A 25,009-nucleotide genomic window follows, 5' to 3' on the forward strand; every position below is an offset into this window, starting at 1 on the left:
TGGATGCTGATATGTTGCGATGGACATTATTATTTGTCACTGAATTTATTATAATACATGGTGTGTGTGTGTGTGTGTGTGTGTGTGTGTCCTCAGTGAAGTGTATCAGTCTCTGCAGTAGCTTCCAGCTGCAGCAGTCAGTTCAGTTTCTGTTCAGTCTGACTGAGGGAGGTTTTTGTACGACGCTTTTTCACTGTGTGAACACACTCTGACTGTTGATGTAGTGATAACTCTGACAGTAGTAAACTGCTGCATCTTCAGTCTGGACTCCACTGATGGTCAGAGTGAAGTCAGAGTTTGATCCACTGCCTGTAAAACGACCTGGAATCCCTGATGCTCGACTGCTAGTATAGTAAATGAGCAGTTTAGGAGTTTCTCCATCTCTCTGTTGGTACCAGGCTAAACTGTTAGAATTATAGATGTTCTGACTGGTCCTACATGTGATGGTGACGGAGCGTCCCAGAGCAGAGCTCACTGCTCCAGACTGAGTCACTGTGACCTGGCCTCTGGACTCTGAGGATACAGAGACAAAAACATAAAGCAGCGTCATGGTTTTGTGGGCTTCATTTCAGAGGGACGGATGTTCATAGAGGAGAGGAGTTTGATTCTCTGGACTTTACCTGTGAAGCAGCAGCAGAGGAGAGTCCAGATGAGGACGGAGATCAAAGTCATGTTTTTGATGAGGAGGATTTCTGTGTCTTCTGTTGTCATGAAGGACAGCTGTCAGTCATCCAGTGTTCAACTCTCAGGACTATAAACTCTCCCAGAGCACTGGAGCATGGTGCTGCTGATGCAAAGTGGCTCTCTATGGAAATGCTCTGACTGACTCCAACAGGGACTTGGATTCCTCTCATGATGCTGTTTATCAATGGATCAATCACTTTATCAGAGTATTGATTAGGAATGTGTCAGTGCTCATTTGTATGAGGCTTTGCTTTCAGTTTGATGGACACATTTTCTTCCAGAATATTTAGTGAATTCCCCCTAATTCACTACCACACAGATCAACATCACTGTGGGACACATTTAAACAAAATGTTATTTTTCATTTATATAAATCATAATCTACAATAAACATGTGTTTATGATCATTACTTACATTTGAGAGTTGTCCTTTCGAAATGTCATATATCATTGTTTTGATGAAAGATTAATTACTAAAGCTTATTTCACAAAAAAAGATTAAATACATATTCATACTTTATGTTTTAGACACTTTAACCAGTTATTAGATAAACTGGGTAAACTGTGAATGTGTTTGCCGAGTTTGTTTGTGTCAAAGTCAGAGAGCCGTGTCTCTCTACAGTGAGAGGTTTTTGTACGGCGGCTCAATGAGTTTGTATCACTGTGGTGGACTTTTGGTGGAGGAACCAGACTGGATGTTGGAAGTAAGTCGCATTTTTACATTTTTAACATTTCAGGTGATATTCGCCTTTTTGTATATATTTCAGGAATAATTCTTCTTTTTTCATATTAATGTACAAATTCTGCAGAAATATTTTACACTCAGAGACAAACTTTGCATCAGGAATACAAATTCAAAACCTCATTGAAGTCAATTTAAAATATCAAGACAGAATATGAATCAGTATTTCCAACTTTTATGGTAAAGCTTCATTTTGAGGGTTTGTAGGTTTAGTTTAGTGTGCCAAAGTCAGAGAGCCGTGTCTCTCTACAGTGAGAGGTTTTTGTTCGGCGGCTCAATAAGTTTGTATCACTGTGGTGGACTTTTGGTGGAGGAACCAGACTAGATGTTGGAAGTAAGTTTCTGCACAAATACTAAATACAATATTGTAAAGTAATGTTTTAAATTCAGTTTTTATATGTCTGAAGCAGACAGATATAGTTTGTTTTAATTTAAACACTTGAAGTATTCATATTTGTACTTGTCCTCCTTCATCATGGAGGCTAACTCTTTGTTCTTTACACATTCCTGTCAAACTGAAATTCAAACAGCTTGAAGTGTAGAAAAGATAAAACTGCAAACCTTTTTGTACAAATGTTTCATTTTTAAGATTCACTTTTACTTTTCCATGTCAGAAATAACTGTTTTTAAATGAATTAAGATAATATTATTATAGTCAAATTGAACATAGTGAAGATAAAGATGAGTAAACGTTCAAAATCTCTTCATAGTGTTATATGTTGTTTTAAAGTTATAGTTTGGTAATGATGATTGAAATCCACATGAAGAACATTTGATTGTAGTCACTTCATTTTCTGTGTTTGTTCATGTTTCCACTAAATACTTTAAAGTAATGTATAGTTCAGGTTTTGGATGATTTTGATGATACAGTTTTTGATATTTTATTTCCAGTGTAGTTTGATATATTTCAGCTCATTCTGTATGATGATTCTCTCTGTGCTGATATGCATGAGAGGCTTCTTAAAGGGAAGTGAAACAATGTGTGAGTGAGTGACTGGTGGAGCAGAAAAACCATCTGACAGAAACTTCTTAAAGGAGAAAATCAACTCTCACACAGTAAAGGTGTCCAAGTGTCTGCTGCTTGATTGACAGCTGTGTGGTCCCTGTCCTCTAAGCTGATTGGTGTCTCCTAGGTGATGTCCGTCCCACCCTGACGGTGCTGCCCCCCTCCAGTAAGGAGCTGCAGCAGGGGAAGGCCACGCTCATGTGTCTGGCCAACAAGGGCTTCCCCTCAGACTGGAGTTTGTCCTGGAAGGTGGACGGCAGCAGCAGCAGCAGCAGCAGCTGGGAGGAGAGCAGGAGCCCCGGGGTGCTAAAGGACGGCCACTACAGCTGGAGCAGCACCCTGAGGCTCTCTGCAGACCACTGGAGGAAGGTGGGCTCTGTGACCTGTGAGGCCACCCAGGGCTCCCAGACTCCGTTCTCAGAGACACTGAGGAGAGACCAGTGTTCCCAGTCCTGACCTGACTCACTGGGACTCTGATACTGGTTTTACTCTGCTACTGCTCTCTGCCTTTTTCTTTTTCTCATGACATATTTTAACAATAATGTGTTTTCAACTCAATAATATTCCTATGAGACAGTACAACTTCACCAAAGGACTCGACATGAAAAGTCAGTAGAATTAACACATTGTCATCTTTCACTGCTTGCTGTAATACTGATGTTCCATTAAAGAATAAAAATATATTCATCAGATCAAATTTGTCAGTTTATCATTAAATACTGTATATTCATATTTGTATATATTGCTGTGTAAAACAGTGGATCCTTTTATTCCAAACACACTGAGTTGTCTCAGGGTCAGATAGCTGGATTTTAACATATCAGGTGATGATGTTAGAAATATTGCTCAGTGTCCTACTCTGTACTGAACTGTGCTGTATCATTTTTTTGATGATTTAATCAACAAGAGGAGATTCAAATTGTTTTGAGATTCATAAACTTTGTTAACAATAAAATTCAATTTATAAAAACAGTTCATTTTATTCTCTGTAGAGCAGAAATTATTTCATAATTTTCTGCTATGAGTTTGACAAAAGTAACTTTGTTTTCTTCAAAGCAAATGTGGAAAATATAAATATAAATGTTGTCATTCCTAAACATTTGTAAGTTTTTTTATCGAATCACTGAGTATATGTTTTTATGTTACAGCGACAATAATGTTTAAGAGCTAAAATGATGCAGCTGTCATGCTGACTTTCAATAACAAAAAATATTTAACATAAATATGAAAAATATATTCTTGCTGAAAGTGTTATTGTGGTGTTAGTTAAACAATTTATGTTAATCCATTATGTAGTGTTTTAATGTCTGTGCAGCTGTTGATTCAGATCAGTTCCTCTCCAGCTGAGGGAGGTTTTTGTAGGACGTTGTATCACTGTGTGAACACATCCTGACTGCTGATTTCATGATAACTCTGACAGTAGTAAACTGCTGCATCTTCAGTCTGGACTCCACTGATGGTCAGAGTGAAGTCAGAGTTTGATCCACTGCCTGTAAAACGACCTGGAATCCCTGATGCTCGAGTGCTAGCAGCATAAATGAGCAGTTTAGGAGTTTCTCCATCTCTCTGTTGGTACCAGGCTAACTCATCCCCACCATAAACCGTCTGCCCCCCGTCGCCAAGTGCTTGCTCATGGTGGTACTGTTGGGTCTCTGTAAATGTTGTAATGTTATAAGGAGTTCGGTCTAGACCCTCTCTATTTGAGAGTGTCCTGAGATAACTTCTGTTATGAATTGGCGCTATACAAATTGAATTGATTAATCATATATTTGCATATCAGGTGGTTGCTGGGTTTAGACTATCTATATCTTTGCTATATGGGAAATGTTCCTGCATAATACTTTGCTAAGTAGTATATTCCCTCATGGCTTGAGGTGCTCATAATGAATAGCCACATGGCAAAACCCACACATAGCAGTCCACTAGATAGTGTATTCCACTGGGGCCAAGATGCTTCAGGGGAATGGCCACACCGTGGCTGTGTAAGGTCCACACATAGAAGATTGTTTCACTGATGGCGTCAGGCTCCTTTCCGTGCTGTTTTGGGGGGTTAAGGTATTTGCGCATCACTCCCCAATATCTCTATGTGAACATATCCGCGGGGAGTGATGAGGTCGGAGCCTAGACGCCAAAATCTAAATATGCTATACTGCTTAATAAACATTCCAAAGTTGAGTTGGCTGAATGAAATAAATAAAAAAACGGGTGAAAAATGTGTATACAGTCTGTTTTATCAGGTTTCCCCATACTGGACACGTTTTTGTGTGTTTGTGAGAAAGATGTGAAACAACATTGTTCACACACATTAAAAAAATACTTTTTCCATCAGAGTACGTTTTTAAAGAACTTCCTGAGCTCAAGGAGACACTCAGACGTGTGGGGGAACGTATTTTAATTTGGGTGGGGCTGACCTGGACACGTGTATGTGCACAACAACTTATGTGGATGTTCATATTAATGTTTAGAAAAAAACACTGACATATGTTGGGAACTCTTTCTAGTTAAATCTAGACAGCTAAATCTCTCTCAAACAACTCTCTCTCTCTCTCTCTCTCTCTCTCTCTCTCTCTCTCTCTCTCTCTCTCTCCTTGCTGCATTTTTGAGTCTTCAGATAGTTCAAAACAATACATCAACTCGAGTCTGACCTGTGGTCTCTCTCTCCCCCTGTTCTGTCTATATTGAGCTGTCTAATCAATGAAAAAGGCATAAAGACCCAAATATTATGTTAAAAAGAGAAATTATGGTAGGTTTTATGTCTCTGAAAAAATATAAAAAGGTCACAACATATAACATCAAATACATTTCTGCTCAAGCTCCATTCAGTCGCTGTTCTGGAGCTTTTGATCAAATCCCATGGTCTTCCTCAGCAGATGGAGTTCACCCAGTTGTCATGGAATATTTGAACTTTGATGCCAACATTGACAAGAAGTCCTGAAAATGCTCAGAGGAATGGGAATTTGAACAACTACAATTCAATGACAACTGGGAGACTCCATCTGCTGAAGAAGATCATGTGATATGATTGAAAGCTCCACAACAGTTAGTGGATGGATGTTGTACAGAGATTGTCTGGGTATTTTCAACGTCAACCAATAACTTTCAGTCTCAATGTCTTTGTGTGGTATTTTAGTTGCATATAAAAGAAAATGTGTTTTTTTATGTTGATATATTTATATCACGTAGGTCACTTTTGTCTTGTTATGTCTCCAGTTAATCTTTATTTTATTTATTTATTTTAATACCTTATTAACTTTGAGGAATGTACAGGTTTTGTTTGCTCCATCTTTGATTATTAAGGTTTCTGATATTAGTCTTTATACTCTTTGTTAATTGGATGTAGTTGAAATAGCTGTGATCCAGAATAAAGCAGAGGTCAAAGGTCATGACCAAGACAGCTCTCATTAACTCTCTCATTGGCTTCTCTTGATAATTTTACAAACCAGATACATTTGTCACTGAACTTGTTTTAATAAATGTTGACTGGTTGTGTGTGTGTGTGTGTGTGTGTGTGTGTGTGTGTTTGTGTGTGTGTGTGTGTGTGTGTGTGTGTGTGTGTGTGTGTGTCCTCAGTGAAGTGTATCAGTCTCTGCAGTAGCTTCCAGCTGCAGCAGTCAGTTCAGTTTCTGTTCAGTCTGACTGAGGGAGGTTTTTGTATGACGCTTTTTCACTGTGTGAACACATTCTGACTGTTGATAACATGAAAACTCTGACAGTAGTAAACTGCTGCATCTTCAGTCTGGACTCCACTGATGGTCAGAGTGAAGTCAGAGTTTGATCCACTGCCTGTAAAACGACCTGGAATCCCTGATGGTTGATATCTTGCCCCATATATAAGCATTTTAGGAGTTCCTCCATCTTTCTTTTGGTACCAGGCTAGAATGTGGTGGCCATTATAAGAAACATCCTGACTGGTCTTACATGTGATGGTGACGGAGCCTCCTAGAGCAGAGCTCACTGCTCCAGACTGAGTCACTGTGACCTGGCCTCTGGACTCTGAGGATACAGAGACAAAAACATAAAGCAGCGTCATGGTTTTGTGGGCTTCATTTCAGAGGGACGGATGTTCATAGAGGAAAGGAGTTTGATTCTCTGGACTTTACCTGTGAAGCAGCAGCAGAGGAGAGTCCAGATGAGGACGGAGATCAAAGTCATGTTTTTGATGAGGAGGATTTCTGTGTCTTCTGTTGTCATGAAGGACAGCTGTCAGTCATCCAGTGTTCAACTCTCAGGACTATAAACTCTCCCAGAGCACTGGAGCATGGTGCTGCTGATGCAAAGTGGCTCTCTATGGAAATGCTCTGACTGACTCCAACAGGGACTTGGATTCCTCTCATGATGCTGTTTATCAATGGATCAATCACTTTATCAGAGTATTGATTAGGAATGTGTCAGTGCTCATTTGTATGAGGCTTTGCTTTGGGTTAATATATTTCATGTCACTGTAATTGTTATTTCTAACAGTTTGTACATATAAAGTTTACCAAGAAGTATTTTGTCTTACAAAAGTATTATTAAAAGTTTAAATATTTCACTCCAAATACAGGACCAACAATTGTTGAGAGGTTTAACTTGATTTACATATTTCACACATTGTATGTCACAACAGATAATCTTAAAACATCACTATTAAAACATATATTTAACTGTGAGTAGGTTTGAATTAATGATTTTCAATACACAACTCAGTAGTTAACAATGTTCAATTTGATTGTACAAAGCAAGCACACACCATCGAGGAATTTCCTTTTCTTTTTTGAAAAACAATAAAAACCTGCCATTTTTCATGCTCGGTAATATATTTTTTGCTTTAAACCTAACAGAGGAACAATGTGCCACTGTAACATTTTATCTTCAGTACTGAAACCTGTCTGTTGCCATGGTTCAGCAGTGATGCCTGTCTGTTGCCATGGCGACTGAGTTCAGAGAGGGAAGTGAAACATTTAAAATCCTTTTAAACTAAACTCTAAGCTTCTCCAAAATGTCTTCTCTCTCTCTCTCTCTCTCTCTCTCTCTCTCTCTCTCTCTCTCTCTCTCTCCCCTCTCTCTCTCTCTCTCTCTCTCTGCAGTGGGTTGAGTCGTCCCCATCCTGATGGTGCTGCCCCCCTCCAGTGAGGAGCTGCAGCAAAGGGAAGAATATTATTATTTAAACAGAAGTCTCATTCTATTGTACATCTACAATTTTTTAATTAATATTAAAGCACAATGAGGGATATTTTGTATTTGGCTGTGGTCATTTTATTGAACAATTCTGACATAGGGGAGAGTGGGGTAAGTTGAGCCAAAGGGTAAGTTGAGCCACCCCTTGTTTGCCATGAAATGGTAAAAAACATTGATCATATGACCAAATATTTAGGAGGAAGGCATCATTTCATGGAGTCTGTGAATGTAAGAACCACATGGGTAAAGTGGTTAGATATTTATTTCCAAAAAATCATTTTTCACTCTTGAAAGTGAATTGAGTCTATCATAAGTTTCATGAGAATTGTGTTTAGACCAAAGAAGATAATTTTAAATTTGTTTTATACATCAATTGTGGTATCTATGAGCTACAACATGAGCTCATAAACCTAGCATTAAAGTGCACCATTTTAGCTGTGGGGACTAATAAAGTCAAAATGGTAGCTCTGGGGTAAGTTGAGCCATTTGGCCAGGGGGTAAGTTGAGCCGGTGGCTACAGCCAAAATACACTCAATAAGAGTATCCAAAAACATATTCTGTGTATATTCCAAAAACACAGCTGTTAATGTTTTCTTCCGAAGCACACTTTAAGGCATTCTCATGTTAAAATGTTTTTTCACAAAACAGCTGTTTAGCAGTAATATGCAATAATAATAAAAAAAAAGTTTTGTACCTGTTACAAATACATAAAATACACATGAATGTGAAGAAGTGAGTGTTATTTAGGGAGGGAGAAGGTGAGGGAGGGGTGGGGTGGAGGAGGGGAGGAGGGTCCGGGGGAGGGAGTAGGGATACGGCTCAACTGACCCCGCTCCTATGCCCAACTTACCCCATACACGGGGTAAGTTGAGCCACGAGACCACTTTTTTTGGACATGCTATATTATCAAAACAGTTATGTTTACACTCATTCTGTTTGTTTGAAGGGATTCACAACATCCTAAAATATATGTATATATATTAGTTAGCAACAAAACTATGATTGCCTTGATGTAGTGATCCTAAATATGAAAAATAACTCATCTTACCCCACTCTCCCCGAATGGTATAATAATGCAGGATGGATTAATGTGGGAAATTACACAGGATGTGTGTAAAATGACCTTTGGATAAATATAAAACAGTCTGAACAACAGTAGTATAAAGGGATATGACATAGAGGGAATCATTTGCTTTAATTTTAATTTTAAAAAACATTCATATTTAGTGATTTGCAAATCCTCAAGCCCAACAGCAAAATAAAAACAATGATTAAATTCTTTGAATTTGTTAAATTGAAAAAGACACTTAGTATACTTAATGAAGTGATCAGGATCAGAAAAGTAATTGAGTATGAATTAAGTGTTTCAGCTCAACACTGGACATGTTTATTAGATTTATCAGAAGAAGAATCTCACAAAACCCTGAAAAAATAATTTAAAGTTAAAAAACAACAGCTGTATTATCAGTGATATTAACCTGCCTGTTGAAAGAGTTGACATCAAACTCTGACTGTGTTTGAATCACACTCACAAATGAGATCAAGTTTTATTGTCACATACATAAACATACACAATACAACAAACAGTGAAATTCTTCAGCGTATAGCTCCAGAATGAGGACATACAAGTAAAGTAAAGTAGATCAATAAAATAAAGATGAATCCAACAATAAAATATGAATGAATGTTTCTGCATTCTGCACAAAGTAAAATAGAAATATATAATGCATTATAAGCAACTGCTATGTGACCTCTGACCAGCAGGGGTAGGGAGCACATCATTCTCTTTACTCAGATGCACAGTTTTTAAACTGCTTATTGTTATTTGTTTTAAAAGTTACATAATAATTCTTTTTATTTCTGTTCATGTTCATTTGCATTTCTTTTATTATTTATTGTTTTTATATTGTGCACTATTTAGTAATTAAAGGCTGAACTGATAATAAAGTAGACATTCATTTTCATTCAGAGATATTAAAATTACTGGGACCTTGAGGCCATTACCAGAGGAGTGATGGTGGTTGGTCTTAGGATAGGCCTCCTGCAGTGGTTTCCAACCTGGGGGTTGAGACCCCACTAGGTGTCGCCAAAGCTTCATGCGAGGCCTTGATTTTAAAGTGTGTATGTCAGCATTTTGTTTATTTCTGTGAAGAAAACTTCATGATTGTTTCTGTATAATTGTTATTTTTGAAGTTTAGATTATTATTTAAGATCTAAACTCATTATTAATTAGGTCTTTCACAAAAGTTATATTCACAGAGGTTTAACTCTCTGATTAACGGCTTCATCCTGCATTAGAAAGGTACACAGTTCAAACAACCAAAGAACTCACAGAACAATAGCCAAGCATCAAGTAGTGCCTACAATGGGCACGTGAGCGCCAGAACTGGACCACACAGCAATGGAAGAAGGTGGCCTGGTCTGATGAATCTCATTTTCTTTTATATCTTGTGGATGGCCAGGTGAGTGGGATAGATGGTGAGAAGCTGTGAGGATGAAATCTATTGATTTGAATAGGTTTAATTGTGCATTATCTCTTCATAAATCAAACTGTTTCAGTTCAATGATTTTGTGTTGTGTGTGTGTGTGTGTGTGTGTGTGTGTGTGTGTGTGTGTGTGTGTGTGTGTGTGTGTCCTCAGTGAAGTGTATCAGTCTCTGCAGTAGCTTCCAGCTGCAGCAGTCAGTTCAGTTTCTGTTCAGTCTGACTGAGGGAGGTTTTGTACGACGCTTTTTCACTGTGTGAACACATACTGACTGTTGATAACATGAAAACTCTGACAGTAGTAAACTGCTGCATCTTCAGTCTGGACTCCACTGATGGTCAGAGTGAAGTCAGAGTTTGATCCACTGCCTGTAAAACGACCTGGAATCCCTGATGCTCGACTGCTAGTTGTATGAATGAGGAGTTTAGGAGTTTCTCCATCTCTCTGTTGGTACCAGTGTAAATAGCTCCCACCATAAACATCCTGACTGGTCCTACATGTGATGGTGACGGAGCGTCCCAGAGCAGAGCTCACTGCTCCAGACTGAGTCACTGTGACCTGGCCTCTGGACTCTGAGGATACAGAGACAAAAACATAAAGCAGCGTCATGGTTTTGTGGGCTTCATTTCAGAGGGACGGATGTTCATAGAGGAGAGGAGTTTGATTCTCTGGACTTTACCTGTGAAGCAGCAGCAGAGGAGAGTCCAGATGAGGACGGAGATCAAAGTCATGTTTTTGATGAGGAGGATTTCTGTGTCTTCTGTTGTCATGAAGGACAGCTGTCAGTCATCCAGTGTTCAACTCTCAGGACTATAAACTCTCCCAGAGCACTGGAGCATGGTGCTGCTGATGCAAAGTGGCTCTCTATGGAAATGCTCTGACTGACTCCAACAGGGACTTGGATTCCTCTCATGATGCTGTTTATCAATGGATCAATCACTTTATCAGAGTATTGATTAGGAATGTGTCAGTGCTCATTTGTATGAGGCTTTGCTTTCAGTTTGATGGACACATTTTCTTCCAGAATATTTTGTGAATTCCCCCTAATTCGCTACCACACAGATCAACATCACTGTGGGACACATTTAAACAAATATTTTATTTTTATTTTATATTCATCATAATCTACAATAAACATGTGTTTATGATAACTATTTATCAGCATTTATTAGAGTGTGTTTCTATAGCAATATCTTATTTTCATGTTTTACTGAAAGAGAAATAATATTGGTTGTAGATTGACATTTCACAAAAACATAGTTAAATACACATTCATACTTATTATTAATTTATTAATTTATTTTAAATACTAAACTGGGTAATCTGGGAATGTGTTTGCTGAGTTTGTTTGTGTCAAAGTCAGAGAGCCGTGTCTTTCTACAGTGAGAGGTTTTTGTACGGCAGCTCAATGAGTTTGTATCACTGTGGTACACGTTCGGTGGAGGAACCAGACTGGAAGTTAACTGTAAGTACATTTGACTCCTTTAACAACAAATAATTTGTATGTATTCTGTTTTAATCTCATAGCTGTCGACCTTCATGGAATATTTTGCCTAATATTTGAAATCTAATGTGTTTCTAACAATTCATAAAGGCTTCAGAGTGTCATTAAGCAGACTACAATCCACTCCAATTGATAATGTTTTGCATTAAAGCTTTAATTATCTACATTCTTATCAGTTAATTGTAGAAAACTACTCAGCAATACTCTGTAAGGAGAGAAAGTCTTTAAGTTTAAGTTTTATTATTTTGGATCAAGAACTTTTTTTGTTCAGTGTTTAATGTGTATGGGTAATACTCCCAGAGTAACCATATGAAAGCCATTCCATATATTTTATTATGAGAATGTGATGAGTTTGAAGTAGTTCAGTAGTTAACTAAGTTAAATTGAATGTTTCTGACTGTTCAATGATGATTCCTGCTTACATGAAGAGAACAAACAAAAATCATCATTTATCAGGTTTTAAAATATCAATATTTAAAACATTAACTGTCTCACAATCTTTGACTTTTTACTTTATTATTTAAAAATTATACACTGGACTAAAAGTGCGCCAGTTTTAACTTTTTAACTTTAGTACTGAAACCTGTCTGTTGTCATGGTTCAGCAGTGGCGCCTGTCTGTTGCCATGGTTACTGAGCTCAGAGAGGGAACTGAAACCTTTATGACCAGTTTCATTCAGTCTGAAGAAGACCATCAGAACTAGAAGCCTCCTCTGCTGCAACCAACAGGATGGAGTTCAGTTTACCTCATATAAACTTTATTAATCTCTCTCTCTGCAGTGGGTCGAGTCGTCCCCACCCTGACGTTGCTGCCCCCTCCAGTGAGGAGCTGCAGCAGGGGAAGGCCACGCTCATGTGTCTGGCCAACAAGGGCTTCCCCTCAGACTGGAGTCTGTCCTGGAAGGTGGACGGCAGCAGAAGCAGCAGCAGCAGCAGCTGGGAGGAGAGCAGGAGCCCCGGGGGTGCTGAAGGACGGCCACTACAGCTGGAGCAGCACCCTGAGGCTCTCTGCAGACCACTGGAGGAAGGTGGGCTCTTTGACCTGTGAGGCCACCCAGGGCTCCCAGACTCCGCTCTCAGAGACACTGAGGAGAGACCAGTGTTCCCAGTTCTGACCTGACTCACTGGGACTCTGATACTGGTTTTACTCTGCTACTGCTCTCTGCCTTTTTCTTTTTCTCATGACATATTTGAACAATAATGTGTTTTCAGCTCAATAATATTCCTATGAGACAGTACAACTTCACCAAAGGACTCGACATGAAAAGTCAGCAGAATTAACACATTGTCATCTTTCACTGCTTGCTGTAATACTGATGTTCCATTAAAGAATAAAAATATATTCATCAGATCAAATTTGTCAGTTTATCATTAAATACTGTATATTCATATTTGTATATATTGCTGTGTAAAACAGTGGATCCTTTTATTCCAAACACACTGAGTTGTCTCAGGGTCAGATAGCTGGATTTTAACATATCAGGTGATGATGTTAGAAATATTTCTCAGTGTCCTACTCTGTACTGAACTGTGCTGTGTCACATAATTTTTTGATGATTTAATCAACAAGAAGAGACTCACAATGTTTTAGATTCATAAACAGTGTTGATAATGATACATCATTTATGAAACCAATTCATTTTATTCTGTTGAGATCTCAAATTATTTCAACAAAAATTACTTTTTTTTTCAAAGCAAATGTAAAAAATATAAATATAAATATTGTCATTCCTAAACATTTGTAATTATTTTATAGATTCACTGAGTATATGTTTTTATGTTGCTCAGACCATACAGCTGTCATCTGATTGTCAGCAATCTTCTTTTTTTTCATCAGGAATGGCACAAAAAATATGAAAAATATTTTCTTGTTGAAAGTTAAACAATGTATGTTAATCCATCATGTAGTGCTTTATTGTCTGTGCAGCTGTTGATTGAGATCAGTTCCTCTCCAGCTGAGGGAGGTTTTTGTATGACCCTTTTGCACTGTGTGGATATTATTCTGTTAAATTATATTGAGCTCTGTATATAGTCTGTATTACCAAGGTGCATTTTGCATGTTCTTATTTGATACCATACATACAATTATTGGTGTGAAATGAATAGGATCAGAATATTCCTAAACATGTCTTCCAAAGGATAATACAATATTTTCTCCCTCATTGAAGTTTTCTGTTTGTTAAATCTGTTTCAGGGGACGGGTGGCCTTTCCCACATCCAATTTGTAAGAGAGGAGTTTCAACAAATAAACAACATTGTTGTTTATTCTTTCAGTTAGATTATAACATTCATTATGTTGCATTGCTCTGTTACTTCTAGATCTTTCTATCTTCATCCTTATCTTTATTCATATTATATATTCCTTGTTTGTGTAAAAACGTACTTGGCAATAAACCCGATTCTGATTCATATTCTGATTCTACTTACTCTCCTGTCATTCCAGATCCAGCCACTCTCTCCTGTCCTGCAGTAACTCTGCAGGACTCTGCAGGACAGATCCTGCACCATCAGATCCTCCCTGCCCACTCACTCACCTTTCCAAATAGACCCTTTTCACAGCAGACATTTTGACTGATCAAAGCAGGTAAATCACAGGTGTAATAATAACATTAATACTGGCCCAATTTCATTCAGTGTCCCAGTAAGGCCTTTCAATGAGTGAGCATGGACAGAACCAGAGCTCTGGGACTGGCTCACCTAAATGTAATGATTCATTAATCATTAATGTAATTAAATACACCTGTGCTTTTCCTGCTTTGGCAAGTCAAAATGTCTGCCATGAAAAGTGTCTATTCCCTTTATCAGTTCAGTAGCATGTGTGTGTGTGTGTGTGTGTGTGTGTGTGTGTGTGTGTGTGTGTGTCCTCAGTGAAGTGTATCAGTCTCTGCAGTAGCTTCCAGCTGCAGCAGTCAGTTCAGTTTCTGTTCAGTCTGACTGAGGGAGGTTTTTGTACGACGCTTTTTCACTGTGTGAACAACCACTGACTGTTGATGTAATGACCACCCATACAGTAGTAAACTGCTGCATCTTCAGTCTGGACTCCACTGATGGTCAGAGTGAAGTCAGAGTTTGATCCACTGCCTGTAAAACGACCTGGAGTCCCTGATGCTCGAGTGCTAGTATAGTAAATGAGCAGTTTAGGAGTTTCTCCATCTCTCTGTTGGTACCAGGATAAATAGTAAGAACTATAGATGTTCTGACTGGTCCTACATGTGATGGTGACGGAGCCTCCCAGAACAGAGCTCACTGCTCCAGACTGAGTCACTGTGACCTGGCCTCTGGACTCTGAGGATACAGAGACAAAAACATAAAGCAGCGTCATGGTTTTGTGGGCTTCATTTCAGAGGGACGGATGTTCATAGAGGAGAGGAGTATGATTCTCTGGACTTTACCTATGAAGCAGCAGCAGAGGAGAGTCCAGATGAGGACGGAGATCAAAGTCATGTTTTTGATGAGGAGGATTTCTGTGTCTTCTGTTGTCATGAAGGACAGCTGTCAGTCATCCAGTGTTCAACTCTCAGGACTATAAACTCTCCCAGAGCACTGGAGCATGGTGCTGCTGATGCAAAGTGGCTCTCTATGGAAATGCTCTGACTGACTCCAACAGGGACTTGGATTCCTCTCATGATGCTGTTTATCAATGAATCAATCACTTTATCAGAGTATTGATTAGGAATGTGTCAGTGCTCATTTGTATGAGGCTTTGCTTTCAGTTTGATGGACACATTTTCTTCCAGAATATTTAGTGAATTCCCCCTAATTCACTACCACACAGATCAACATCACTGTGGGACACATTTAAACAAAATGATTCAGTTCAATTCATATGTATTTATTTTATATTAATCATGATCTAAATTTGTTTTCATACATTTGTCAGGATTGACTAGAGAGTTTTTCTTTAGAAATATCTTATTTTAATGTTTTAATGAAAGAAAAAGTAAGAAGGCATATTTCACAAAATACATATATATATTCCTTGTTTATGTTTTAGAAACTTTAACCAATTATTACAGGAACTAGGTAATCTGGGAATGTGTTTTCTGAGTTTGTTTGTGTCAAAGTCAGAGAGCCGTGTCTCTCTACAGTGAGAGGTTTTTGTACGATGGCTCAATGAGTTTGTATCACTGTGGTTCACGTTCGGTGGAGGAACCAGACTGGATGTTGGAAGTAAGTAAAATTATTAAAACTTTTATAATTTCAGGACATACTTGTCCTTTTTTGAAGATTTCAGGAAGAATTCTCAATTTTTCATATTAATGTAAATCTTCTGCACAAATACTTTTCACTCAGAGACAAACTGCATCAGGAATATAAATTCAAAACCTCATTGAAGTTAATTTAAAATATCAAGACAGAATATGAATCAGCATTTCCAACTTTAATGGTAAAAGTTTCATCTTGAGGGTTTGTAGGTTTAGTTCAGTGTGTTAAAGTCAGAGAGCCGTGTCTCTCTAAAGTGAAAGGTTTTTGTACAGCGGCTCAATGAGTTTGTATCACTGTGGTTGACTTTTGGTGGAGGAACCAGACTGGATGTTGGAAGTAAGTTTCTGTACAAATACTAAATACAATATTGTAAAGTAAATTATTTTTTAGATATTTGAAGCAGACAGATATATCTTGTTTTAATTTGAACACTTGAAGTATTCATATTTGTACTTGTCCTCCTTCATCATGGAGGCTAACTCTTTGTTCTTTACACATTCCTGTCAAACTAAAATTCAACAACTTGAAGTGTAGAAAAGATAAAACTGCAAACCTTGTTGTACAAATGTTGCATTTTTAAGATTCATAGTCTCTTCATAGTGTTATATGTTGTTTTAAAGTTACAGTTTGGTAATGATGATTGAAATCCACATGAAGAACATTTGATTGTAGTCAGTTCATTTTTTGATATGCATGAGAGGCTTCTTAAAGGGAAGTGAAACAATGTGTGAGTGAGTGACTGGTGGAGCAGAAAAACCATCTGACAGAAACTCCTTAAAGGAGAAAATCAACTCTCACACAGTAAAGGTGTCCAAGTGTCTGCTGCTTGATTGACAGCTGTGTGGTCCCTGTCCTCTAAGCTGATTGGTGTCTCCTAGGTGATGTCCGTCCCACCCTGACGGTGCTGCCCCCTCCAGTAAGGAGCTGCAGCAGGGGAAGGCCACGCTCATGTGTCTGGCCAACAAGGGCTTCCCCTCAGACTGGAGTCTGTCCTGGAAGGTGGACGGCAGCAGCAGCAGCAGCAGCAGCTGGGAGCAGAGCAGGAGCCCCGGGGTGCTGAAGGACGGCCACTACAGCTGGAGCAGCACCCTGAGGCTCTCTGCAGACCACTGGAGGAAGGTGGGCTCTGTGACCTGTGAGGCCACCCAGGGCTCCCAGACTCCGCTCTCAGAGACACTGAGGAGAGACCAGTGTTCCCAGTTCTGACCTGACTCACTGGGACTCTGATACTGGTTTTACTCTGCTACTGCTCTCTTTCTTTTTCTTTTTCTCATTACATATTTGAACAATAATGTGTTTTCAGCTCAATAATATTCCTATGAGACAGTACAACTTCACCAAAGGACTCGACATGAAAAGTCAGCAGAATTAACACATTGTCATCTTTCACTGCTTGCTGTAATACTGATGTTCCATTAAAGAATAAAAATATATTCATCAGATCAAATTTGTCCGTTTATCATTAAATACTGTATATTCATATTTGTATATATTGCTGTGTAAAACAGTGGATCCTTTTATTCCAAACACACTGAGTTGTCTCAGGGTCAGATAGCTGGATTTTAACATATCAGGTGATGATGTTAGAAATATTGCTCAGTGTCCTACTCTGTACTGAACTGTGCTGTATCATTTTTTTGATGATTTAATCAACAGGAGGAGATTCAAATTGTTTTGAGATTCATAAACTTTGTTAACAATAAAATTCAATTTATAAAAACAGTTCATTTTATTCTCTGTAGAGCAGAAATTATTTCATAATTTTCTGCTATGAGTTTGACAAAAGTAACTTTGTTTTCTTCAAAGCAAATGTGGAAAATATAAATATAAATGTTGTCATTCCTAAACATTTGTAAGTTTTTTTTATCGAATCACTGAGTATATGTTTTTATGTTACAGCGACAATAATGTTTAAGAGCTAAAATGATGCAGCTGTCATGCTGACTTTCAATAACAAAAAATATTTAACATAAATATGAAAAATATATTCTTGCTGAAAGTGTTATTGCGGTGTTAGTTAAACAATTTATGTTAATCCATCATGTAGTGTTTTAATGTCTGTGCAGCTGTTGATTGAGATCAGTTCCTCTCCAGCTGAGGGAGGTTTTTGTACGACGTTGTATCACTGTGTGAACACATCCTGACTGCTGATTTCATGATAACTCTGACAGTAGTAAACTGCTGCATCTTCAGTCTGGACTCCACTGATGGTCAGAGTGAAGTCAGAGTTTGATCCACTGCCTGTAAAACCACCTGGAATCCCTGATGCTCGAGTGCTAGCAGCATAAATGAGCAGTTTAGGAGTTTCTCCATCTCTCTGTTGGTACCAAGCTAACTCATCCCCACCATAAACCGTCTGCCCCCGTCGCCAAGTGCTTGCTCATGGTGGTACTGTTGGGTCTCTGTAAATGTTGTAATGTTATAAGGAGTTCGGTCTAGACCTTCTCTATTTGAGAGTGTCCTGAGATAACTTCTGTTATGAATTGGCGCTATACAAATTGAATTGATTAATCATATATTTGCATATCAGGTGGTTGCTGGGTTTAGACTATCTATATCTTTGCTATGGGAAATGTTCCTGCATAATACTTTGCCAAGTAGTATATTCCCTCATGGCTTGAGGTGCTCATCATGAATAGCCACACGGCAAAACCCACACATAGCAGTCCACTAGATAGTGTATTCCACTGGGGCCAAGATGCTTCAGGAGATTGATTCACTGATGGCGTCAGACTCCTTTTTGGGGGGTTAAGGTATTTGTGCATCACTCCCCAATATCTCTATGTGAACATATCCGCGGGGAGTGATGAGGTCGGAGCCTAGACACCAGAATCTAAATATGCTATACTGCTTAATAAACATTCCAAACGTGAGTTGGCTGAATGAAATAAATAAAAAAACGGGTGAAAAATGAGTATACAGCCTGTTTCATCAGGTTTCCCACTGGACACTTTTTTGTGTGTTTGTGAGAAAGATGTGAAACAACATTGTTCACACACATTAAAAAATACTTTTTCCATCAGAGTCAGTTTTAGAAAACTTCCTGAGCTCAAGCAGACTCAGACGTGTGGGGGAACGTATTTTAATTTGGGTGGGGCTGAACTGGACACGTGTATGTGCACAACAACTTATGTGGATGTTCATATTAATGTTAAGAAAAACAACTAACATATGTTGGGAACTCTTTCTAGTTAAATCTAGACAGCTAAATCTCTCTCAAACATGTGATTGAGGATATTTAACCTCATCTGCTGAAGACTTGGTCAAAACTGCAAAACTGGAATGAAAAGAAATCTAAAATATACAGGCTGAACATGCATGGGCTGACTACCAAACTGCTCTCTCTCTCTCTCTCTCTCTCTCTCTCTCTCTCTCTCTCCTGGATGTATTTTTGAGTCTTCAGATAGTTCAAAACAAAACATCAACTCGAGTCTGACCTGTGGTCTCTCTCTCCCCCTGTTCTGTCTATATTGAGCTGTCTAATTTATGAAAAAGGCATAAAGCCCCAAAATTATATTAAAAAGAGAAATGATGGTAGGTTTTATGTCTCTGAAAAAATATAAAAAGGTCACAACATTTAACATGTTTAACAGTTAAATCAATTTCTGCTCAAGCTCCATTCAGTCTCTGTTCTGGAGCTTTTGATCAAATCCCATGGTCTTCCTCAGCAGATGGAGTTCACCCAGTTGTCATAGAATATTTTAACTTTGATGTCAACATGGACAAGAAGTCCTGAAAATGCTCAGAGGAATGGAAATTTTAACAACTACAATTCAATGACAACTGGGAGACTCCATCTGCTGAAGAAGATCATGTGATATGATTGAAAGCTCCACAACAGTTAGTGGATGGATGTTGTACAGAGATTGTCTGGGTATTTCCAACGTCAACCAATAACTTTCAGTCTCAATGTCTTTGTGTGGTATTTTAGTTGCATATGAAAGAAAATGTGTTTTTTTATGTTGATATATTTATGTCACGTAGGTCACTTTTGTCTTGTTATGTCTCCAGTTAATCTTTATTTTATTTATTTATTTTAATACTTTATTAACTTTGAGGAATGTACAGGTTTCGTTTGGTCCATCTTTGATTATGAATGTTTCTGATGTTAGTCTTTATATTCTTTGTTAATAGGATGTAGTTGAAATAGCTGTGATCCAGAATAAAGCAGAGGTCAAAGGTCATGACCAAGACAGCGTGTGTGTGTGTGTGTGTGTGTGTGTGTGTGTGTGTGTGTGTGTGTGTGTGTGTGTGTGTGTGTGTGTGTGTCCTCAGTGAAGTGTATCAGTCTCTGCAGTAGCTTCCAGCTGCAGCAGTCAGTTCAGTTTCTGTTCAGTCTGACTGAGGGAGGTTTTTGTACGACGCTTTTTCACTGTGTGAACACATCTTGACTGTTGATATAGTGAAAACTCTGACAGTAGTAAACTGCTGCATCTTCAGTCTGGACTCCACTGATGGTCAGAGTGAAGTCAGAGTTTGATCCACTGCCTGTAAAACGACCTGGAATCCCTGATGCTCGAGTGCTAGCAAAGTAAATGAGCAATTTAGGAGTTTCTCCATCTCTCTGTTGGTACCAGGCTAAAAGGTGGTTGTTGCTCCAAACATGAACATTCTGACTGGTTCTACATGTGATGGTGACGGAGCGTCCCAGAGCAGAGCTCACTGCTCCAGACTGAGTCACTGTGTACTGGCCTCTGGACTCTGAGGATACAGAGACAAAAACATAAAGCAGCGTCATGGTTTTGTGGGCTTCATTTCAGAGGGACGGATGTTCATAGAGGAGAGGAGTTTGATTCTCTGGACTTTACCTGTGAAGCAGCAGCAGAGGAGAGTCCAGATGAGGACGGAGATCAAAGTCATGTTTTTGATGAGGAGGATTTCTGTGTCTTCTGTTGTCATGAAGGACAGCTGTCAGTCATCCAGTGTTCAACTCTCAGGACTATAAACTCTCCCAGAGCACTGGAGCATGGTGCTGCTGATGCAAAGTGGCTCTCTATGGAAATGCTCTGACTGACTCCAATAGGGACTTGGATTCCTCTCATGATGCTGTTTATCAATGGATCAATCACTTTATCAGAGTATTGATTAGGAATGTGTCAGTGCTCATTTGTATGAGGCTTTGCTTTCAGTTTGATGGACACATTTTCTTCCAGAATATTTAGTGAATTCCCCCTAATTCACTACCACACATTACACACTGTGGGACGCAAAAATATATGTTATATTTTATTTATTTTATATTCATCATTAAAAAAATTTGTTTATGATCAGTTTATGAGTTTTTCATTAGAAATATTTAAATGTAACATAAATTAAAAGTTATTTTCACAAACAAGATTAAATATATATTTATAATTAATTTTTTAGACACTTTATCCAGTTATAAGATAAACTGGGTAAACTGGGAATGTGTTTGCTAAGTTTGCTTGTGTCAAAGTCAGAGAGCCGTGTCTCTCTACAGTGAGAGGTTTTTGTACGGCGGCTCAATGAGTTTGTATCACTGTGGTTGACTTTTGGTGGAGGAACCAGACTGGAATTTGGAAGTAAGTCAAACTTTTAAAACAATATTTTTCTCCATAGCAATTTTTCTGTTTATTTCCTTTATATCCAGCACTTTTTGCAAAATGGTTTCCTTTCCATTTTCGTGCATAATTTTTTAGAAAAACTTTGTACAAAAAGATACCTTTTACAGAAATCCAAATCCAAAAATAAATTATTAAACCAGAATATAAACAATAATTTTCACCTTTAATGGTGGAGTTGCATCTTATAGGTTTAGTTCAGTGTGTCAAAGTCAGAGAGCCGTGTCTCTCTACAGTGAGAGGTTTTTGTACAGCGGCTCATTGAGTTTGTATCACTGTGGTACACGTTCGGTGGAGGAACCAGACTGGAATTTGGAAGTAAGTTTCTGCATTGATATTAAATGTGAGAACATTGCAAAGTAATGTTTTATATTCAGTATTGGTTGCTTGAGGCTGATAAATATATCTTGTTTTAATTTTAATACAGATTTCTGTATCCTCCTTTTTGACGGAGGCTAACTCAGAGCAGCTTTTCTAAACATTTCTTTACACATTCCTGACAAACTGAAATTCAAACAGCCCAAAATGTAGAAAAGATAAAACTGCAAACCATTTAATTAATGTCTTTAAAGATGCGCTTTTATTTTTCCACATCAGTAATAGCTGTTTTTGAATCAGTCGAGATTGAGTTATTGAAATAAAATTGTACAGAGTGAAGATAAAGCTTGGTATTTCAAAATCTTCGAAATCTCTTCATTGTGTCACAGATTGCTTCAAGTTTAAAATCTGTTCAAAAGTTTGATGATGATGAAATCAACATAAAGAACATTTGATTGTAGTCAGTCAATTTTCTGTGTTTGTTCATGTTTCCACTAAATACTTTAAAGTAATGTATAGTTCAGGTTTTGGATGATTTTGATGATACAGTTTTTGATATTTTATTTCCAGTGTAGTTTGATATATTTCAGCTCATTCTGTATGATGATTGTCTCTGTGCTGATATGCATGAGAGGCTTCTTAAAGGGAAGTGAAACAATGTGTGAGTGAGTGACTGGTGGAGCAGAAAAACCATCTGACAGAAACTCCTTAAAGGAGAAAATCAACTCTCACACAGTAAAGGTGTCCAAGTGTCTGCTGCTTGATTGACAGCTGTGTGGTCCCTGTCCTCTAAGCTGATTGGTGTCTCCTAGGTGATGTCCGTCCCACCCTGACGGTGCTGCCCCCCTCCAGTGAGGAGCTGCAGCAGGGGAAGGCCACGCTCATGTGTCTGGCCAACAAGGGCTTCCCCTCAGACTGGAGTCTGTCCTGGAAGGTGGACGGCAGCAGCAGCAGCAGCAGCTGGGAGGAGAGCAGGAGCCCGGGGTGCTGAAGGACGGCCACTACAGCTGGAGCAGCACCCTGAGGCTCTCTGCAGACCACTGGAGGAAGGTGGGCTCTGTGACCTGTGAGGCCACCCAGGGCTCCCAGACTCCGCTCTCAGAGACACTGAGGAGAGACCAGTGTTCCCAGTTCTGACCTGACTCACTGGGACTCTGATACTGGTTTTACTCTGCTACTGCTCTCTGGCCTTTTCTTTTTCTCATTACATATTTGAACAATAATGTGTTTTCAGCTCAATAATATTCCTATGAGACAGTACAACTTCACCAAAGGACTCGACATGAAAAGTCAGCAGAATTAACACATTGTCATCTTTCACTGCTTGCTGTAATACTGATGTTCCATTAAAGAATAAAAAATATATTAATCCAATCAAATTTGTCAGTGTATCATTAAATACTGTATATTAATATTTGTATATATTGCTGTGAAAAACAGTGGATCCTTTTATTCCAAACACACTGAGTTGTCTCAGGGTCAGATAGTTGGATTTTAACATATCAGGTGATGATGTTAGAAATATTGCTCAGTGTCCTACTCTGTACTGAACTGTGCTGTATCACATCATTTTTTTGATGATTTAATTAACAAAAGGAGATTCAAATTGTTTTGAGATTCATAAACTTTGTTAACAATAAAAGTCAATTTATAAAAACAGTTCATTTTATTCCCTGTAGAGCAGAAATTATTTCATAATTTTCTGCTATGAGTTTGACAAAAGTAACTTTGTTTTTTTCAAAGCAAATGTGGAAATATGTTGATATATTTATATCACGTAGGTCACTGTTGTCTTGTTATGTCTCCAGTTAATCTTTATTTTATTGATTTATTTTAATACTTTATTATTTGAAATTTGAGGGATGTACAGGTTTCGTTTGGTCCATCTTTGAGTATGAATGTACTGATGTTAGTCTTTATATTGTTTGTTAATTGGATATAGTTGAAATAGCTGTGATCCAGAATTTGGTACAGGTCAAAGGTCAAGACCAAGACAGCTCTCATTAACTCTCTCATTGGCTTCTCTTGATAATTTTACAAACCAGATACATTTCTCTCTGAACTTGTTTTAATAAATGTTGACTGGTTGTGTGTGTGTGTGTGTGTGTGTGTGTGTGTGTGTGTGTGTGTGTGTGTGTCCTCAGTGAAGTGTATCAGTCTCTGCAGTAGCTTCCAGCTGCAGCAGTCAGTTCAGTTTCTGTTCAGTCTGACTGAGGGAGGTTTTTGTACGACGCTTTTTCACTGTGTGAACAACCACTGACTGTTGATGTAATGAACACTCTAACAGTAGTAAACTGCTGCATCTTCAGTCTGGACTCCACTGATGGTCAGAGTGAAGTCAGAGTTTGATCCACTGCCTGTAAAACGACCTGGAATCCCTGATGCTCGAGTGCTAGTATAGTAAATGAGCAGTTTAGGAGTTTCTCCATCTCTCTGTTGGTACCAGGCTAAACTGTTAGAATTATAGATGTTCTGACTGGTCCTACATGTGATGGTGACGGAGCGTCCCAGAGCAGAGCTCACTGCTCCAGACTGAGTCACTGTGACCTGGCCTCTGGACTCTGAGGATACAGAGACAAAAACATAAAGCAGCGTCATGGTTTTGTGGGCTTCATTTCAGAGGGACAGATGTTCATAGAGGAGAGGAGTTTGATTCTCTGGACTTTACCTGTGAAGCAGCAGCAGAGGAGAGTCCAGATGAGGACGGAGATCAAAGTCATTTTTTTGATGAGGAGGATTTCTGTGTCTTCTGTTGTCATGAAGGACAGCTGTCAGTCATCCAGTGTTCAACTCTCAGGACTATAAACTCTCCCAGAGCACTGGAGCATGGTGCTGCTGATGCAAAGTGGCTCTCTATGGAAATGCTCTGACTGACTCCAACAGGGACTTGGATTCCTCTCATGATGCTGTTTATCAATGGATCAATCACTTTAATGGATTGCTGATTCAGAAATACACAACAACTAGTTCATATAATTTTGGTTCTATTCTAATGCATATATTTTCTTTACATTTCAAACTTATTTAGAAACATGTATTTTATATAGGAGACAGTCCATCACCACCAGCACTGTGCAGCAGTGGTCGGTGGAGGCAGAGGAGGCCTTGATGGACTGTTACAGGGGGGTGAGGAGCATTACTGACATGAAAAGGTCAGTAGGTTCAGTAGAGGGGACAAAGGGATGTGCCAACGAGTTAAACCTGTATTTCAACATGTTTGATTCACAAATGCCCCCCACCTCCTCAGGTACCCTCATTCACACCTTGGCTACCCCACCCTCCTCCACAGCCCGTCTCTCCCTTCTTTACCCAGACGACAGCCCTTTC

The 25,009-nt window shown here is 38.7% G+C and overlaps 7 gene segments (V, D, J or C); 2 read left to right on the forward strand and 5 right to left on the reverse strand.

Annotated features, from left to right (window-relative positions):
- Nucleotides 1–129: 129 nt before the first annotated feature.
- On the reverse strand, nucleotides 130–890 carry LOC127360909 (Ig kappa chain V region 2717-like). The segment is given in 2 exon segments: nucleotides 130–513; nucleotides 621–890. Coding segments are annotated over 2 exon segments (414 nt in total).
- Nucleotides 891–1,121: 231 nt separating this feature from the next.
- Nucleotides 1,122–12,932, forward strand: LOC127360919 (Ig kappa-b4 chain C region-like). The segment is given in 4 exon segments: nucleotides 1,122–1,136; nucleotides 1,709–1,760; nucleotides 2,560–2,815; nucleotides 12,619–12,932. Coding segments are annotated over 4 exon segments (396 nt in total).
- On the reverse strand, nucleotides 10,303–11,005 carry LOC127360907 (Ig kappa chain V region 2717-like). The segment is given in 2 exon segments: nucleotides 10,303–10,645; nucleotides 10,753–11,005. Coding segments are annotated over 2 exon segments (414 nt in total).
- Nucleotides 12,933–14,174: 1,242 nt separating the features above from the next.
- LOC127360912 (Ig kappa chain V region 2717-like) lies at nucleotides 14,175–15,133 on the reverse strand. The segment is given in 2 exon segments: nucleotides 14,175–14,861; nucleotides 14,969–15,133. Coding segments are annotated over 2 exon segments (414 nt in total).
- A 4,847-nt stretch (nucleotides 15,134–19,980) lies between these two features.
- Nucleotides 19,981–20,710, reverse strand: LOC127360905 (immunoglobulin kappa variable 4-1-like). The segment is given in 2 exon segments: nucleotides 19,981–20,483; nucleotides 20,591–20,710. Coding segments are annotated over 2 exon segments (423 nt in total).
- An 823-nt stretch (nucleotides 20,711–21,533) lies between these two features.
- LOC127360920 (Ig kappa-b4 chain C region-like) lies at nucleotides 21,534–23,061 on the forward strand. The segment is given in 3 exon segments: nucleotides 21,534–21,575; nucleotides 21,619–21,682; nucleotides 22,495–23,061. Coding segments are annotated over 3 exon segments (431 nt in total).
- A 712-nt stretch (nucleotides 23,062–23,773) lies between these two features.
- Nucleotides 23,774–24,482, reverse strand: LOC127360913 (Ig kappa chain V region 2717-like). The segment is given in 2 exon segments: nucleotides 23,774–24,243; nucleotides 24,351–24,482. Coding segments are annotated over 2 exon segments (372 nt in total).
- Nucleotides 24,483–25,009: the final 527 nt, after the last annotated feature.

The sequence above is a fragment of the Dicentrarchus labrax genome, unplaced genomic scaffold (genome assembly GCF_905237075.1).
Source record: "Dicentrarchus labrax unplaced genomic scaffold, dlabrax2021, whole genome shotgun sequence".
Lineage (NCBI taxonomy): Eukaryota > Metazoa > Chordata > Actinopteri > Moronidae > Dicentrarchus > Dicentrarchus labrax.